The sequence below is a fragment of the Triticum urartu genome, chromosome 4A (genome assembly GCF_056163025.1).
Source record: "Triticum urartu cultivar PI428250 chromosome 4A, HENAU_Tu73, whole genome shotgun sequence".
Lineage (NCBI taxonomy): Eukaryota > Viridiplantae > Streptophyta > Magnoliopsida > Poales > Poaceae > Triticum > Triticum urartu.
The window spans coordinates 360,418,862-360,437,300 of record NC_141876.1 but is presented as its reverse complement, the minus strand read 5'-3'; the positions used below and the strand labels follow the sequence as shown (position 1 = coordinate 360,437,300).

General features: G+C 48.2%; 1 protein-coding gene across 5 annotated transcripts; it reads right to left on the bottom strand.

Annotated features, from left to right (window-relative positions):
- Positions 1-775: 775 nt before the first annotated feature.
- On the bottom strand, positions 776-8,694 carry LOC125551737 (JmjC domain protein JMJ24). Of its 5 annotated transcripts, none has more exons than XM_048715031.2 (13): positions 7,879-8,688; positions 7,640-7,782; positions 6,391-6,490; positions 5,857-5,989; positions 5,720-5,774; positions 4,845-5,610; positions 4,163-4,492; positions 3,603-3,974; positions 3,440-3,512; positions 1,660-1,745; positions 1,409-1,528; positions 1,235-1,305; positions 776-1,114 (listed from the first exon to the last, which is right to left on the bottom strand). In XM_048715031.2, exons 1-13 carry the CDS (start codon positions 8,227-8,229, stop codon positions 1,015-1,017), a joined length of 2,700 nt encoding a protein of 899 aa, XP_048570988.2. In that variant the 5' UTR covers positions 8,230-8,688; the 3' UTR covers positions 776-1,014. The 5 variants fall into 5 exon arrangements, 3 of the variants coding, with proteins under 3 accessions (XP_048570988.2, XP_048570989.2, XP_087374542.1); XR_015601147.1 differs by lacking the exon at positions 776-1,114 and adding an exon at positions 1,857-3,149 and having other exon boundaries at positions 1,265-1,305; positions 7,879-8,690; XR_007303084.2 differs by lacking the exon at positions 776-1,114 and adding an exon at positions 1,857-2,835 and having other exon boundaries at positions 1,265-1,305; positions 7,879-8,690.
- Between the last annotated feature and the right edge of the window lie 9,745 nt (positions 8,695-18,439).

Genomic DNA, 18,439 nt, shown 5'->3' with positions numbered 1-18,439 from the left:
ATGTGATGGGGAAGAAGTGGGAGAAGGAAAGGCTAGTGCGTGACGGTGCGACAAGCAAATTGCCTACCACATGGATGTACATCTTTTCCAACAAGGGGGCGACATTGATGAAAATGCACAAGAAAGGGAGGAGCAGAAGGATGAGAGGTACATGTTCTTCTTGGATGTGCAAAAAGAGAGGATGGAGTTCAATTGAGAGAGGGTGCGAGAGAGGTGAACATTGAAAGCCAGAGAACGGATATGGAGAAGTGAAATGAAAAAAAAAGTGAAAGCTTGAAAAGGCGAAGACATTGGAGTCAACTGAGATTGAGAAGAAAGCAAGGCTTGCGTGGTCACAGAGTCAAGGATCGTGGCTTTTCTTTTACCAGGGAGAGTCGAGGATCATGTTGCGGGACACTAGTTTCTTGGATGAAGAAAGAAGTGGCCTCTTGGATGACGAAAGAAGTGGTTCACCAACAAGCAGATGGAGATCAACGAGCACAACAGAGGTGTATTTTGATTCATTATGTATGGCCTGTGTATGAATAGGTAAAGTTTATCTTGGCTTGTGTTGAATTGCAGTTTATTTTGGTTTGTGTTGAATTAATTGTGTGCTATATAATCTACATGCATATGTTTGGGGGGCAAATTTGCCCATGCTATAACGTCACTATTAAATCTAACCTGTTTGTTTTGTTTTGTTTTTGTGAATGTAAGCTAGAGCACAACAGGGCCAAACTCCATATTACTCGACCCAAAATTGTCTGAAATTCTCTTCAAAATGGCGGAAGAGTAGTTATCAATCATACTCTCATAGTAATGTTCATTAATTGCTCAACACATTATTTTTGTTGACATGAGCACAGCCGTTACTCCTAACCCACAATATACAGGTGAAGTCAATACTATCTGACAAGAGTTGTGAATGTGTTTCTTTCGGGACATGGTATACTACATGTACAATTTGCTATATCTACTTCACATGGATTTCAATTTCAATTTTACATCCCGCATCTCCTGAGGACTTGCAGAATGTCAACCACAAGACACCTTTCGTTGTTTAGTGACTCTAGCCAAGTTCTCTGAAACTGCCCGGGTTAGGTTCTGATCCTCAAATCTGATATCCAGATTAAACCTGAGAAAGGCACAGATACTGGGTTTATAAGCAGCATAGATCAACTAAAGGCGTATGAAAAAAGAAGAGGTGAAGATCTCTACAGTTCTACGCTCAAGGAGACAAGTTAAGTGCACCTACTTGGGATCAAGGGTTATTTTCTGAATTTCTTTGACAGCGGAACTTGCTGCATATAAAGCTATTTTTCCAACCTGCATGTTTGATGACAAAACTCGTAAGGTTCCTTTTTGTTCCGAACGGTAAGTGACATAGGCATAAAGCAACTGCTCGGTGACCAGCTCAGTTCTGAGGTACCTCAAGCATCTTCAGTTTTGCATCATGATGATTTGGCAGGCAGCGTATCTCTTGGGCCATACGAGCCGACTCCCGCAAACTCTCAGGCGACAAAAAATCCAGAGCCAACTGAACCGTAGACTGAACCATATTTTAACAAAAGACGATGTAACTATATTTGCATACGATGAACCATTTCAAAGAGTAGATCATCCAAAGCAGTAAGGTTCAGTATAGCAATCTGTGATGGCGCAAAATCACTAGAAGCATACCTGGAGATTTTTTACTTGGTAAGGACAGCCAGCTGGAATAAAAACAGCCTCGCCAATATGTTGTTCAAATGTCCGAGGTTCAATTCCTGTAAGAACGTACAAATACAGGTGACATAACGCAAATTAAAAATATACAAATAAGATGCAGCTAAATCATTAGTCTGCCTCATATGAGATATTACTAGCACACTGCTTACGTGGGACTTCGACAATTCGCCAAAAGGGGGGGATGTGATCTCTTGCCACTGCTTACTTGGGCCTTCGACAATTTGCCTCTGCCTACTTTGCAATTGATATTTTGCACTTTTTACTTGGGACTTCGAGGATTTGCCTCTTACAGGTGGGGCCCGCATGAAATCCCCAAATTGCCCATGTCCTCGATCGACCAAGCCAACAGACAAGCTCTTCCTGTTTGTTCATTCCCCATCTCTCTTGTGACTTGCCACGGGGAGCGGATCCGGAGTTGGCGGCCATGGTCACGCTGGCCAACACGACCAGGAGCCATGCAGGTCCACATCTCAGCATCACAGTCCCCCCGTCAGACCAAGATATGATGCCTCTGGCTCTATCCGTCGCCGGTGAGCAATCCACAGAAGAAGTGCTAGATTGATTATTCCATGGCAGCATGGCAAGCATGCAAGCAGCTGATCGATTCTTCCATGGAAGCAAACACAGGATTTTGTGACGCTAATACACATCAGTGATTTATCCTGCTCTCCAAGCGAAAGGACTATGTGTTGCATCAGCTGTCGTTCAGAACACAAGAGTATACCCGGCTGACCACTGTGGAGCCAAGAGGTGCGAGCAGCAGCAGCACTACGTGCAGCAGCAGCAACCAGCAGTACCTGTTGTAGAACCAGTAGGTGGCCGCGGCGGCGAGCAAGAGCAGCACAGGGCAGGCAGGGCATCAGCAGCGGCGGTGACTGGCAGGGCTGCTGAAGCATTCGCCAGCGCCGTTCCAGCTCCCCAGCCGCTGCGGCGCGCTTGGCTACACACGGTTCAGGGACGCCGCTGTCACCGTGCAGGCCCTCGGGCTTCCTCTACGAGGGCCACCTATCGCTCGTCTCCACAGTGCCGGCCGTGGCTAGTTCACGCCCACCCAGGACCTACCATGGGACCTCCTCTACAAGTTCATCTTCATTGGCGCCGGCAGAGAGAACTCGAGAGGCGGAAGAGCTGGGACATTGGGGATTTCTACTTATTTTTCTGCCTCTTCAGTCAAACAGGCACAAGGGTATTGTTGTCCACTGTTTTGCGCATATATTATCTAAAACACTCGTAACTACTATTGTTTTTGACTGTAAAAGGGCAAATCCTCAAAGTCCCAACTAAGAAGTGGCAAAATATCATTTGCAAAGTAACCAGTGGCAAATCATCAAAGTCAAGTAGTGGCGAAAAATCATATTCCACACCAAAAAGGATGTAGATAGAAGTATCAGGTTGGGATTTCCCGGTAAACAAGACCTAGCAAGCAGACATTTGGTTGCTCTCTTTCGAGCAAAGAATTGGTATAGTTACATTTATTGATTCGGTAGGAATTTACGCCCTCCGTCCCATAATGCACTAGTGTAAAAAAACGTCTTACATTATGGGACAGAGGGAGTAGATGGCACATCATCTGCTTGATGTGGTATTGCAATAAAGTAGTATTATGGATTGCCCAAGTCTGAGAAGTTGGCAAAGTAAATGAAACAAGCTGCTATTGTGCATCAGTGAAAGGAAGTCGGTAACTATTGCATCTACCAACTTCAAAGCGATAATCTTTATTTGGTGTACTTACCATATTGATCCTTTAATACCCTTTTATGGTGCTCCCTGAGATATACAGCTTGATCATAAATAGGATGCTTCACCTGAAACCAAAGAAATAGTATTCTCAACATAAACATATTTGACAAAAGTGGTTCAGCCAAATTTGGCATAGAGTAGTGAGAAGTAATTACAGAGAGCATCGCCTGACTGTTATTTGTAAGTTCCTCCCAGTTAGAAGCTAAATATTTATTCAGCATCGGCACATCCTGCCTGCGGAAGACATCCCAAAGAGCACCAGGCTGAGATCTTTCTACACCATTAGTTTTTGCTTGCTCTGAATGTGATGAACTTGATAGCTCAGCAGAAGAGCCTGCAGAAGGGCCGCAAGACTTAGAAACTGTGTGTTCAGGTGATTGTTCCCCCATATCCAGATTCAAGTTTTGCACAGGTGCATGAGCATTTACATGCACTGCCATCCCATTGGCAATCCTTTCCGGCTGCTCAGGTTGTAGACTCTTTGGACATAGGTAACGCATTTCAGCTCTATGCATTAACATGTGTACCTATATACAGAAAAACATAGCATTAGCCATGTGGTGTGTTTATTGTATTTCATTAATTTATTAAATTGCCGAGAAACAGATCAAAAGGTAAGTTGCAACATCAACCAGCATTCTCTAGTAAACGGATGTTTGACTTCAGTAAAACGAAAAGAAATTTGAAGTGTAAATATAGCAAAAGGGCAACTTACCACATCACCCATCTTAACCATCAGATTTGTCACTGAATCGCTTTTACCAGGTTGTTGCTGCCTTCCATATGCAATAAGCAGCTTTAGGCCTACTTCAGACTGTAGGGCATCTGGGGGTAACTTAGCCGCAAGGTTAAGAAAGCCCCACTTAGAATGGATAAAGTCTACTAAGGGAAAATTGACAATGAACTCTGGTCGCTGGCATAACAGAAACTCCTCTAATACGCTCACTGGAGGCCAATCTTTCAGTTTCAGCATAATTAACTTGCCATCTTCTCCCTTGTGACCATCTGAATAACCTTTGATAAATTGGTTGAGCTTGATATGCACCTGATTTTTTTTTGTAAAGCAGCATGTAGATTTTAGGATAGCCATAGTACACAAAAAGTGTTTAGTTTTCTACTATCTTTCTTTTTCACTTCTTCAGTCATGATTATAGGATGGGGTAATGATGTTTGAGAAATCCTCGTACAAACAGAAGTAATTTTCATCACCTACATCTCTCTTGGGGCGAAAGTTATGCTTCTTACAGTCAAAGCCGACTAGCAACAGTAATATTATAAGTAATAGCATGCCACTTCAGAGTCTATAAACAGACGTCACAGTGATAAGATCATTTCAAATAGAAAGTGAACAACTGTTAGTTAGATAGATAAACTAGTAACTAATACTCCCGTTTTACCTCTGATTGGTTTGAGCAGTCCACAGCTTTAACTATCGCATTTTCATCCATTTTTTCATCCATGATCTCCTGGATTCCTCGCCAAATACTTAACGGGTCCCAACTTGATGATAAAGAAGGCTCAAATGCATTCCTAATAATTACAGGCTCCCCATTTATCCAGTGTTTACGGAAATGGACAATACCCTCGTATTTTAAGTTCTCCAGTACAGAAGAGTACACAGAGTTCCCATCAATACCATCACTATCTGAACATTTTGAGAGACCAAAGTTATGGCGACCAATTGAGTCCAATCTTCTGCTATCGTGACAGGATGAGCATCCATTCTCAAGATCATGTGCTTTGCAACCATTAACCATTTCTTGAGAACTCTTTACAAGCTTACCAATCCAGTTTATTTTGAATATTCGCCTTAATACCAGCTTTGAGGAGCCACAACCACCAGCCTCATGAGGCCCACAAGTGATGCTGCCATCATTGTTGGCTCTCCATGTAGGAAACAAAGATCTGATGCCAATATCATTTGCATCTATCGGCTCTGGGAACAACTTATCGTTGACACTTGCTGCAGATGGTTCCAATCTTGCTCTGTCACTCGCACTATCTTTATTTGTCTCCACCACAGGACCTTTACTTTCAGCATATTCTCCTCTGACTACATTTGTCTGAGAGCGCCTAATATCTCGACAACAGTCAAGGCATAAGTCATACAAACATCTTGGACAGTGTCGATGATAATCAAACACTGGCACTTTGCAAAAGTCACTGCAGAAAGGTAACTTATAAGGTATTACACTATAGCTTTAAATTATATTGCAGGAATAATAAAATCCCAATGATAAAAGCAACAGATAGAAGAATGCAAAAGCAGTACCAGCACATTTGCTCATCAGAATTCATCTTTGCCCTAATGATGTCCATCTTGAGCCCTATTGCATATAATATGTTATGGTGCTGTTTGAAACATGCAGAGTTATTACACAAAGGAGGGTAAGAGGGAAAATAAGGTACCATAAGCTCTTGTTTCAACACCTATTTCAAAGCATTGGTCGGAGTAAATCTGCTTTAGCACTGGAAGAACATATGCCAAAATGCTATGAAGATATTTCAACTTATCTACAACAGATATCTCCTGCACCCTTGCCTTAAAAGAACAAAAGAAGTGTTACATAAGAAAACTCAGTAGAGGATGGAAATCAAATACATGGAAAGAGAAAAGGAAGAAAACTCCCAACAGGCATATTTGGTTGGATGCCAGATGTTGAAACACCTAAGTTAAACAACTTGTGGCATGCCACAGCTTAGGCAATGTATGACAAAAAGATGTGTCAACTGCATGTGGGGCATAGTGATCAAATAGTGGAACATGTTACAAGTTTGGCAAAGAAACAAACACTAGGCTAAGAAAGTCAAAGTTGGCTAACTTGGTGTTGCAAGCTGTGCAAATTGTGGAATTTGACTCAGTTAGAGCTATGGTTTAGCATCAAGAGGGCAGTTTTGTAATTTCTCAGATACCCTGCCATCAACCAAACATGCCCTACATACCTTAATTACGTTGTCTCCTTGTAAGCAAACTTTGCAGTTACAAATGCCACGGCATGCTGGACAAACCTTTTGAATATCATCTATTGCAATGTCAGAGTACCTACATTACATATTCTATTAGTAAGGAAAAGCAATAATGAGTCTGTAATCAAATCTATAAAGCCGAAATGGCCAAGTATGCACACCGTACAGTGTAAGGTGACAACATACGCAAATTTCTAACATGCTAACCAAGCATAACCAATAGCCACAAAAATAAGGTGTTTCCTTGACAATGCAACAGTCCCCACGGTGAAACTAAAATTGATCTTGAGCAATATATTTTTGAGATCCTAATGAACTCAACATCATGAAAATATTTTTCAAGTCAAGTGCACTCTCATTTTCATATGATCACTCTAAATAAAAACAAGATGTTACTGATCAGAAGTCAGTGGCTCGACAGAACTATTTCTACTGTGACCCAAAATATGAGGGGGACTAGTAAACATGGACGGAGGTAGTGCATGTTATTGTTAAGACCCAACACAGGACCATTAAACTCTAAGCAAGAAAATATTCTTCCTGTTTAGCCAGCTCAAAGAGCATGAAACATTAGCTGTTAGTCTGTCACCCTGAACACCTATTCATCCCGCAACCGTTGCAACTGATCCTCTTAGTCCTTAGCAACTTTTTCCAACGTGCACAGCCATTGCATGCTCCACTTCACACACTGACTGTTTCTCATACACTGATTGTGGAGTTCATAAATTGTGTTACCCGCACCATTGCCGTCAGCATTGATCGCCATCCCAGTTCTTTGAAGGTGTCTCTCCATCAAATTGGTAGTGTACCAAGAAGGTGTGTTTGTACTTGATATTTTGTATAAATGTAATTGGGTGAGATCAGATCTGATTCTCTTTTCAATTAGGCCATATTGAACTTGTTCTTGAGAAGGGACCGTCAGGAAAAAAATCACATTGGTTGTGGAACATTAACTTTTTATTGTTATGAACCAAGATAATGATTAATTTTTCCTTTAAAAGGCCACGGCAGAGGCTATGCTTCTGAAATTACCAAGACAAGACACTAACCAGGAACATCTCTATGTGCTTCAGCAACATGTTCCAACAGGAATGCCCTAGAGTAGTTCCTATGATTTGGCAGTTCCTATGGACAAGTGCCTTCCTCTAGGATGGAATTATTCTTGAATCAAGATTGACACTCTTAATAATAAGTGTAGAACAGTATAATCCATATCGCAATATACCATCTGGAGATGCAGCCGCCGCAATACCCCCTCCTGTCACAGCTGGTACACCAAACGGCATTGACACTCCTCCGGCATTGGTGGCAACTCGTCTTCACCTCGGCACAGCCTTGCAGCCCTACAGAGGCTCTCCCGACTAGCTCCTGCCGTCATCGACATATATCACCAACATCAGCACCCCAAAGCAGCGCAAGCCACACACACACAGAGACACACACAAAGAGGTAAAACCAACTGACCGCTGCGGTGCGCGAGCCGATAGCATTGATGAGGGGCAGCCCCCTCCGCACCGCCGGCTCCGCCACGTAGACAGGCTCCCCGACGACACTGCCGTAGAAGGGCCTCGCGACAGCCATTGGCAGGGGCAGGTCGGCGTCGGCGTCGCCCTCACGGGGCGGCGCGTAGGAGGCGGCGGCGTAGGAGGGGGAGGACCTGCGGAGCGTAGCGCGTAGCGCGGAGGAGGCGGCGCGCTTCTTGGCCTGGACGTAGTGCTTCTCGCAGACGGTCTTGTCGGGCATGGAAGGGGCGCTGCAGCGCCACTGCTTGCCGTCGGAGCGCTTGCAGCGGAGGTCCTCCGGCACGGCGTCCATCCCCCCGGCCCGTCACGCCTCCATGCGCGGATCCGAGGGGAGGGGGTTAGGGTTTGGGGAGGAGATCGGGGAGGGGAAAGTGGTGGCGATGCTGGTGGTGGTGGCGGTGGCGTATAAGTGGTGGTTGGGCTCCGTGTTGTAATTTGGAGCTTTGCAGTGGGCTGCGCTGCAACAAGTCTCCATCCATCTCCGGACCTGCCCTGCCCTGGTGCCTCCCCCTCCCACTGCTGTGCTGTGCTAGGCTAGGCTAGGCTGCTGGTGGTGGTGGAGTAACTCCCCTTCCTATTTGGTGGTGGGTGCCTTTGCCTTGCCTGCGTGTCCGGGGACGGAAGGAAGAGCAGCATCTGCGTGTGAGAGCAGCTGCGCAGGGGAAGGAAGAAAGGAAAGCCACCGGCAATCAAGCCGTGGCGGAAGGGGTCTCTCCTCTTGCAGGGGGGAGGCGGTCTGGTTCGGGGGTCTTCCTTCATCTTCATGTGGGCGGAGGAACGGAAAAACGCTGCGTGCCCAGTCACGGCCGCTGGCCACACCGGATGCATCCACCATCAAACCGCCTCATTATGTCCCCGTGATCCGGACATGTTTTATCATCCAACACAGTTTTATATTCATGTGTTGACATATTTTTTTTAAATATGAGCAATGTATCATAATTTTATTAACGGAAATACTAGATAAAGCATGGCTAAAATAGCAGAGATCAAGCAAGGCATGCAATCTGACAGAGAGAAAGTAAATAGTATCTGCAAATATGAACTAGAACCAAATATATCTAGAGCATACACTAAAGCAAGAAACTGTGGCAGAAGCTCAAACAGAAAAAGTATGAACATGTACGGTACAACAGCGGAAGTACTGGTCTTGGGGTTAGTGTCCTCGCCAGCCATGTCGTCGAGGAGGTTGTCGATGTCGGGAAAGAAGTCGTCGTCAGATAAGTAGTCGTCGGAGTCCGGGGCATCCGTGACGAAGAAGTCAATAGTCGCGCGGAGCTGAAAGTGCAACTATCCCTAGGTGGTTTTGGTAATTCATAACAACATATAGCTCATTGAGCTAATGCTATTCCAAGATGACTATTTCAGGAAAGCTCAATAATTGGCATGGTATGGATGTGAAAGTGGAACTCTCAAAATGCTAAGGACAAAGGATTGGCTCAAGCTCAAAAGCTTAAGATTCTTCATTTTATATTTTAGTGATCCAAGATCACATTGAGTCTTTAGGAAAAGCCAATACTATCAAGGAGGGATGAGGTGTTGCTTAATGAGCCTTTTGCTTCATGTGCTTAGTGATATGCTCCAAAACCCTCAACTACTTTCCCATATCCACATATGACCTAAACCCTAAGCCAAACTCGGTCCTACCGATTCTTTCTATCCGGCGCCACCGAGTTTCACTTGTCATAAGCCACTGCCAAACCCTAGCAATTCGGTTCTACCGATAGGGATCTCGGTCTCACCGAGATGGGATTGCAAACTCTCTGTTTCCCTTTCGTAACTTTTCGGTCTCACCGAAAGAGCGAATCGGTCCCACCGAGATTGCAATGTAAACTCTTTGTTTCCTTTTTGTAACTTTTCGGTCTCACCGAAAGAGCAAATCGGTCCCACCGAGTTTGCCTGACCAACTCTCTGGTTAGCTTATTACCAAACTCGGTCTCACCGAGTTTGTGTAATCGGTCTCACCGAGATTAGTTATGCCCAAATCCTAACCATATCGGTCCTACCGAGTTGCATGTCAGTCCCACCGAAAATCTCTAACGGTCACTAGGTTTACCTTTTCGGTCCGACCGAGTTTGTTGATTCGGTCCCACCGAGATTGGAAAACTGTGTGTAACGGTTGGATTTTGTGTGGAGGCTATATATACCCCTCCACCTCCTCTTCATTCGTGGAGAGAGCCATCAGAACACATACACAATTCCAACTCATATGTTCTGAGAGAGAACCACCTACTCATGTGTTGAGACCAAGATATTCCATTCCTACCATATGAATCTTGATCTCTAGCCTTCCCCAAGTTGCTTTCCACTCAAATCTTCTTTTCACAAAATCCAAATCCTATGAGAGAGAGTTGAGTGTTGGGGAGACTATCATTTGAAGCACAAGAGCAAGGAGTTCATCATCAACACACCATTTGTTACTTCTTGGAGAGTGGTGTCTCCTAGATTGGCTAGGTGTCACTTGGGAGCCTCCGACAAGATTGTGGAGTTGAACCAAGGAGTTTGTAAGGGCAAGGAGATCGCATACTTCGTGAAGATTTACCGCTAGTGAGGCAAGTCCTTCGTGGGCGATGGCCATGGTGGGATAGACAAGGTTGCTTCTTCGTGGACCCTTCGTGGGTGGTTGCTTCTTCGTGGACCCTTCGTGGGTGGTTGCTTCTTTGTGGACCCTTCGTGGGTGGAGCCCTCCGTGGACTCGCGCAACCATTACCCTTCGTGGGTGGAGCCCTCCGTGGACTCGCGCAACCATTACCCTTCGTGGGTGGAGCCCTCCGTGGACTCGCGCAACCATTACCCTTCGTGGGTGGAGCCCTCCGTGGACTCCCGCAACCGTTACCCTTCGTGGGTTGAAGTCTCCATCAACGTGGATGTAGGATAGCACCACCTATCCGAACCACGGGAAAAATATCCGTGTCTCCAATTGCGTTTGAATTCTCCAAACCCTTCCCTTTACATTCTTGCAAGTTGCATGCTTTACTTTCCGCTGCCAATATACTCTTTGCATGCTTGCTTGAATTGTGTGATGATTGCTTGACTTGTCCTACAATAGCTAAAATCTGCCAAGAACTAAAATTGGAAAAAGGTTAAGTTTTTATTTGGTCAAGTAGTCTAATCACCCCCCCTCTGGACATACTTTCGATCCTACAGGAGCGCTCTCTAAAAACCTTATCACCCTTCTCCCGTACAGACTCAAATAGGTGCGGTTTCGGAGGCATACTGTCCCGACCTGCGGTGCACGCTGCAAGCCGAGATGGGGAAGATCGTCGCGGCAACGCAGTGCTCAGGAACTTGGTGGCGAGAGGAAGATGGTCTTCAGATGTGTCTCTCTGGAAAGGAGCGGCCTCTCTTTTATAGGCACATGAGAAGGAGACGAATAGGCTACGTCGGGAGCTGAAGGGAGAGAGGGAGACGAAACGAACATGCAGCAGCCAAAGGGTGCAGAGTTCGTATTCAATATCCACTAATTTAGACATCGACTCGACTCATTCCCGCAACCCGCGGCGCGTCATGACGAGGCGCGGCGTGGCGAGGCGGGCGACGGAGGAGGAGCGTGCGTGAATGTCCCTCTTTTTCTCATGCTCATACATGTGGGGAAACACCCTTCCTTATAAGGAGGTCCAACTTCCACCAAACTAGCAATGTAGGACTAAACTTTGGTTCCACCTCTTGCCTTACATGAATGGGCTGAGTGGGTGAGGGAGTCCTGGATTAGGGGGTCTCCGAACAGCCGGACTATCTTCATTGGCCGGACTGTTAGACTATGAAGATACAAGATTGAAGACTTCGTCTCGTGTCCGGATGGGACTCTACTTGGCGTGGAAGGCAAGCTAGGCAATACGTATATGGATATCTCCTCCTTTGTAACCGACCTTGTGTAACCCTAACCCTCTCCGTGTCTATATAAACCGAAGGTTTTAGTCCGTAGGACAACAACAATCATACCATAGGCTAGCTTCTAGGGTTTAGCCTCTCTGATCTCGTGGTAGATCTACTCTTGTACTACCCATATCATCAATATTAATCAAGCAGGACATAGGGTTTTACCTCCATCAAGAAGGCCCGAACCTGGGTAAAACTTCGTGTCCCCTGCCTCCTGTTACCATCCGGTCTAGACGCACAGTTCGGGGCCCCCTACCCGAGATCCGCCGGTATTGACACCGACATTGGTGCTTTCATTGAGAGTTCCTCTGTGTCGTCGCCGTTAGGCTTGATGGCTCCTACTATCATCGATGGCGATGCGGTCCAGGGTGGGACTTTTCTCCCCGGACAGATCTTCGTATTCGGCGGCTTTGCACTGTGGGCTAATTCGCTTGGCCATCTGGAGCAGATTGAAATCTACGCCCCTGGCCATCAGGTCAGATTTGGAAGTTTGAACTACACGGCCGACATCCGCGGAGACTTGATCTTCGACGGATTCGAGCCACAGCCGGGCGCGCCGCACTGTCGTGATGGGTATGACCTAGCTCTGCCGCCGAATAGTACCCTAGAGGCCGCGCCCGCATCAGCTCCGACCCTTAGCTCGGAGCCAACTGCGCCAATCGAGGACGGGTTGTTAGACACCGCCTCAGGGGCTACAGTCTCAACGGCGATCGAGGCAAACACCAGCATAATCCTCCGCGCAGCCCGTGACTCCATGGTGCCGGACTCTCTTTCTGACTCCGAACCGCCCGCGCCCCTGCCAATCGAATCCGATTGGGCACCGATCATGGAATTCACCGCCACGGATATCTTTCAGCACTCGCCCTTCGGCGACATTCTGAATTCACTAAGATCTCTCTCTTTGTCAGGAGAGCCCTAGCCGGATTATGGCCAACAGGATTGGCATGCGGACGATGAAGAAATTCGACGCCCACCCACCACCCACTTCGTAGCCAATGTCGATGATTTAACCGACATGCTCGACTTTGACTCCGAAGACATCGACGGTATGGACGACGATGTCGGAGATGAACATGAACCAGCACCTATAGGGCACTGGAAAGCCACCTCGTCATATGACATATACATGGTGGATACACCCAACGAAGGCAATGGCGATGAGATAGCGGAGGATGACCCCTCCAAGAAGCAACCCAAGCGCCAACGTCAGCGGCGCCTCTCTAAGTCCCACCAAAGCAAAAGTGATGATACCGGCACAGGAGATAATAATACTCCGGATAGTGCCGAAGACAACAACAATCCCCTCTAGCAAGATTTAGAACAGGAGGATGAAGGAGCCAGCTCTCCTGAGAGAGCGGCAGATGGAGAGGAGGAGGATGACAATTACATCCCCCCTCCGAAGACGAGGCAAGCCTCGGCGATGATGAATTCGTCGTCCCAGAGGATCACGTCGAACAAGAGCACTTCAAGTGTCGGCTTATGGCCACGGCAAATAGCCTGAAGAAAAAGCAGCAGCAGCTTCAAGCTGATCAAGATCTGCTAGCTGACAAATGGACTGAAGTCCTCGCGGCCGAGGAATATAAACTCGAGCGCCCCTCCAAGAGTTACCCAAGGCGCAGGTTACTACCCCGACTGGAGGAAGAAGCGTATGATACGGCGGATCGGCCACCTCGTGGCCGCGATAGAGAGGCATTCCAGCCAAAAGCTCAGCCCCCACCCCAACGCCATTCAAATGAAAAGGCATGGGGAGATACGTCAGACATGCGAAACATATTGGAGGACAAGGCAAAGCATTCAAGATTGATCTACGGATCACGAGGGCGCACCACTCTGCGAGACGAGAAATGTCACGCCGGATACAGTAAAAGCAAATCCGGCCAGGCCGAACACAGCGGGCAAGACCCATTCGAGCCGCGTCGAGATATAGCCAATACAAAGGCGCCGCACACCCCTTATGCTTCACAGACGAAGTAATGGAATATCAATTCCCAGAAGGTTTCAAACCTGCAAACATTGAATCATACGACGGCACAACAGATCCCGCAGTATGGATTGAGGACTTCCTCCTCCACATCCACATGGCCCGCGGTGATGACTTACATGCCATCAAATACCTCCCACTAAAGCTCAAAGGACCAGCGCGGCATTGGCTTAATAGCTTGCCAGCGGACTCCATTAGCTGTTGGGAAGATCTGGAAGCCGCGTTCCTCGACAACTTTTAGGGCATTTATGTGCGACCACCAGACGCCGATGACTTGAGCCACATAATTCAGCAGCCAGAAGAGTCGGCCAGGCAATTCTGGACTCGGTTCCTTACAAAGAAAAATCAAATCGTCGACTGTCCGGATGCGGAGGCCTTAGCGGCTTTCAAGCACAACATCCGAGACGAGTGGCTAGCCCGGCACCTTGGTCAGGAAAAGCCGAAATCTATGGCAGCTCTCACGACACTCATGACCCGCTTTTGTGCGGGAGAAGACAGCTGGCTGGCTCACAGTAATAACATATCAAAGAACCATGGTACCTCAGATACCAAGGAAGGCAATAGCAGGTCACGTCGCAACAAGCATAAGCGCCGCATTAACAGCGAAAATACTGAGGATACGACAGTCAATGCGGGATTCAAAGGCTCTAAACCCGGTCAGCGGAAAAAGCCATTCAAACAAAGTATGCCGGGCCCGTCCAGCTTCGACCGTATACTCGATCGCTCGTGTCAAATACACGGCACACCAGACAAGCCAGCCAATCACACCAACAGGGATTGTTGGGTATTCAAGCAGGCCGACAAGTTAATTGCCGAAAACAAGGACAAGGGGCCGCATAGCGATGACGAGGAGGAGCCCCAGCAGCCGCACACTGGAGGATAGAAGAGGTTTCCCCCGCAAGTGCAGACGATGAACATGATATACGCAACCCACATCCCCAAGAGGGAGCGGAAGCGTGCGCTCAGGGACGTATATGCGTTAGAGCCAGTCGCCCCAAAGTTCAACCCTTGGTCCTCCTGCCCGATCACCTTCGATCGCAGGGACCACCCCACTAGTATCCGTCATGGCGGATTCGCCGCACTGGTCCTAGACCCAATCATCGACGGATTTCACCTCACTCGAGTCCTTATGGACGGCGGCAGCAGCCTGAACCTGCTTTATCAGGACACAGTGCGCAAAATGGGTATAGACCCCTCAAGGATCAAACCCACAAAAACGACCTTTAAGGGCGCCATTCCAAGTGTAGAAGCCCATTGCACAGGCTCAATTACACTGGAAGTGGTCTTCGGATCCCAGGATAACTTCCGAAGCGAAGAGTTAATCTTCGATATAGTCCCGTTCCGCAGTGGTTATCACGCGCTGCTCAGGCGAACCGCATTTGCTAGATTCAATGCGGTACCGCATTATGCATACCTCAAGCTCAAGATGCCAGGGTCTCGCGGAGTTATTACAGTCAATGGAAATACAGAGCGCTCTCTACGAACTGAGGAGCACACCGCGGCCCTCGCAGCAGAAGCGCAAAGCAGCCTCTCAAGGCAATCAACCAGTTCGGCGCTTCAAAGCTCGTACACCTTCAAGCGCGCTCGGGGCAATCGGCAAATAGACCGCCTAGCACGATCTGAGCTCGCGTAGCAATGCGGCGGCCACCCCAATCCCAACCCAATGGCGATATTCGTACCGCGCGTACATAATTACGCATTAAAAATACCATGGGCACAGGTGGGGAGGGGGGCACAACTGCGGCACGCCCCAAAACGCGGCCTAAACCGCACTAGGGGCTTCCCGTTTGGTTATTTTTCTTTTTCTTTCAGGACCTTAATCTCTGGAAACACTGTCCGGCAGCACTGTTGCCGAACACATGATGCAGCAACCAAGGAGGCAGACAACTACGTTATACCACGAAATTCCCAGGTTGATTACAGTAATGAGTGAAGTATTCAATTCAATATCATTCCCTAGCTTGCCCTTGGAAGGGACATAGTCCTACTCTTTGCTTATCGCACTATCTGTATCACTTTGCCTTAACGCATTTTTTTAATCAACAATGCATGACATTACGACTATTATTGCATTCTTGTTATATATATATATATATGTGTGTGTGTGTGTGTGTGTGTGTGTTCTTTAATGACGCCTTGCAACCGTACACTCTGGTACGACCAATACACCAGGGGCTTACGTACCCCACAATGCGGTGTGAAAAGTCTGAACACTTTCACAAGTGCGGCACCCCGAACTTATAGCATTATATGCATCAGCTCCGAATCATGTGTTTGGTCAAATGTTGGGTTTGCCCGGCTCCTATGTTTTGGTACCTTACGTTCCGCTCTATCGGCTAAGGTAGCGCTAGGAGAACTACTGCGATTGTGCCCCGGTTCTGCTGGGTTTAGCACCTCAGTAGAGAAAGCTAAAACTGACTGTCATGATAAGGTGAGAGACTGGTCGCTGTTCGGCAAGGTTTTTTTCGAGTCCCTAAAGACTTATGCCGCTTAGGGCGAGGGGCCGGCCTTGTCCGGCTTACAGGCGTGTATCGCGCCCCGAATTCGGCCTTCCGAATACCAGGGGCTTCGCCGAAATTTAAAATTATAGAATTCTATGGCTAAGTGAGAGTGATAAAGCATTATTAGTCCGGTTGCCTTGTTCGTTGTGCTGAGCACCTCCCTCGAAGGACCCAAATATGGGATCAAGAGTGCTCAGTTTTATTCCGAACACCCCAGCACTAGTGGCATGGGGGCAGAAGCCGAGGACTACCCATCTCTCAGATTGGATAAACGGCCAAACATAAGGTAATATTTTAAATTCAAACAAGCGTTGCATAGCGCATATGAAACAAGTTTTCATCATACAGGATCACACGAGCAAGTCTCATTCAAATATTACATCTTTTGGGCACTCATCCGCGACGAGACGGGCACCCGGCAGAACACCCTCGTAGTACATTTCGGGGTGGCGGTGCTCCTTGCCCTCCGGCGGCCCCTCCTTGATCAGCTTCACGGCGTCTAGCTTGACCCACTGCAATTCCTCACGGGCAAAAGCCCGGCGTGCACCTTCAATGCAGACGGATCGCTTGACGACCTCCAGCCGTGGGCAGGCATCCACAAGCCACCTCACCAGGCCGAAGAAGCTGTTCGGAAGGGCGTCGCCAGGCCACAGCTGGACTATAAAGCTCTTCATGGCCTGATCAGCCGCCTTATGTAGCTCAACCATCTGCTTCAGCTGGTTGCTCATTGGCACCGGATGTTCGGCCTCAGCATACTGAGACCGGAACAGCTTCTCCGTCGAGCTTCCGTCCTCGGCCTGGTAAAAATGTGTGGCATCGGACACACTGCGGGGCAAATCTGCGAATGCTCCTGAAGAGCTCCGGATCCAGGTAAGTAATCGGTAATTTACTTTTACATGCTTGCTTTGCATATAGAAAACCTTACCCGCCGCTATCTTCTTCATCGCGTCGATCTCTTGGAGGGCCTTTTGGGCTTTGGCCTTGGCACTTTTTGCGCTCTCGAGGGCCGCGGCAAGCTCAGACTCCCGCGTCTTTGAGTCAAGCTCCAATGCCTTGTGCTTCGTCACGAGAGCCTGTAGCTCTTGCTGCACCTCGCCCACCCGAGCCTCGTGCTTCTCTCGCTCGGTGCGCTCCTGGACCGCTTTATCTTCGGCCTGGGTTAGCGCTTGCTTCAGGGTCGCCACCTCGGTCGTGGCCCCTGACAAACATACGATGATCCTGTCATTGGGCAATCGCGTCCTTTTATATATATACATATCTATAGACGGGGTATTACTTACCCTTGTTCTCCTCGAGCTGCCTCTTAGCAAGGCCGAGCTCTTTCCGGGACCCCTCGAGGGCCTGCTTCAGTACGGCGACCTCCGCAGTCAGTGCGGCGGACGCCAGCAGCGAAGCCTGCATATGCATATTGACATACTTATATTAGACTCCTGCGATATTATTTGATCCTCTGTTCGGCTTTTCTTTGTGAACACCGAACAAAGCATCAGGGGCTACTGTCTATGCGGTAATATTTCTACTACATTTTAAAACACTTACCTCGAAGCCTGTTAGAAGGCTGGCACAGGCTTCAGTCAATCCGCTCTTGGCGGACTGAACCTTCTGGATCACCGCACTCATGATAGTGCAGTGCTCCTCGTCGATGGAAGCGCTGCGAAGCGCTTCCAGCAGATTGTCCGGTGCCTCTGGATGGACAGAGGTCATCGGCACAGGCGTCTTGCCCCTCTTAGAAGGAGGCTGCCTGCCCGAGCCCGGAACCGCTGGAGGGTCCGGCACGGTGTTCGGCTGAGGGCCGAACTCGGAGCTCTTGGGGGCCCCGTCCCCTCGGCTCCCGGAGTTTGGAAGGTCGCCTTGGGGCGCCTCTGGGACTGTCTCCCCTTGATCCGGTGCCTCTTAAGACAACACCTCGGCATCGTCGGCAGGATGAGGGGAGGTGGCGGTCGGGACCGGATCGCTATCCATGTCCGACGAGACCAGGGAGCCGTCCGATGATACCTCGATATTGGCTCGTGGCGGCCTGCATAATCATGTTCGGCGATTAGGGAAAGCAGTGTGACAAAGGAATCCTATGAGTTACTCTGGTATCCAAATACTTACGATCTCCCCGGGGGCTTGACCCTGGGCAACCACTCGTCTTCGCC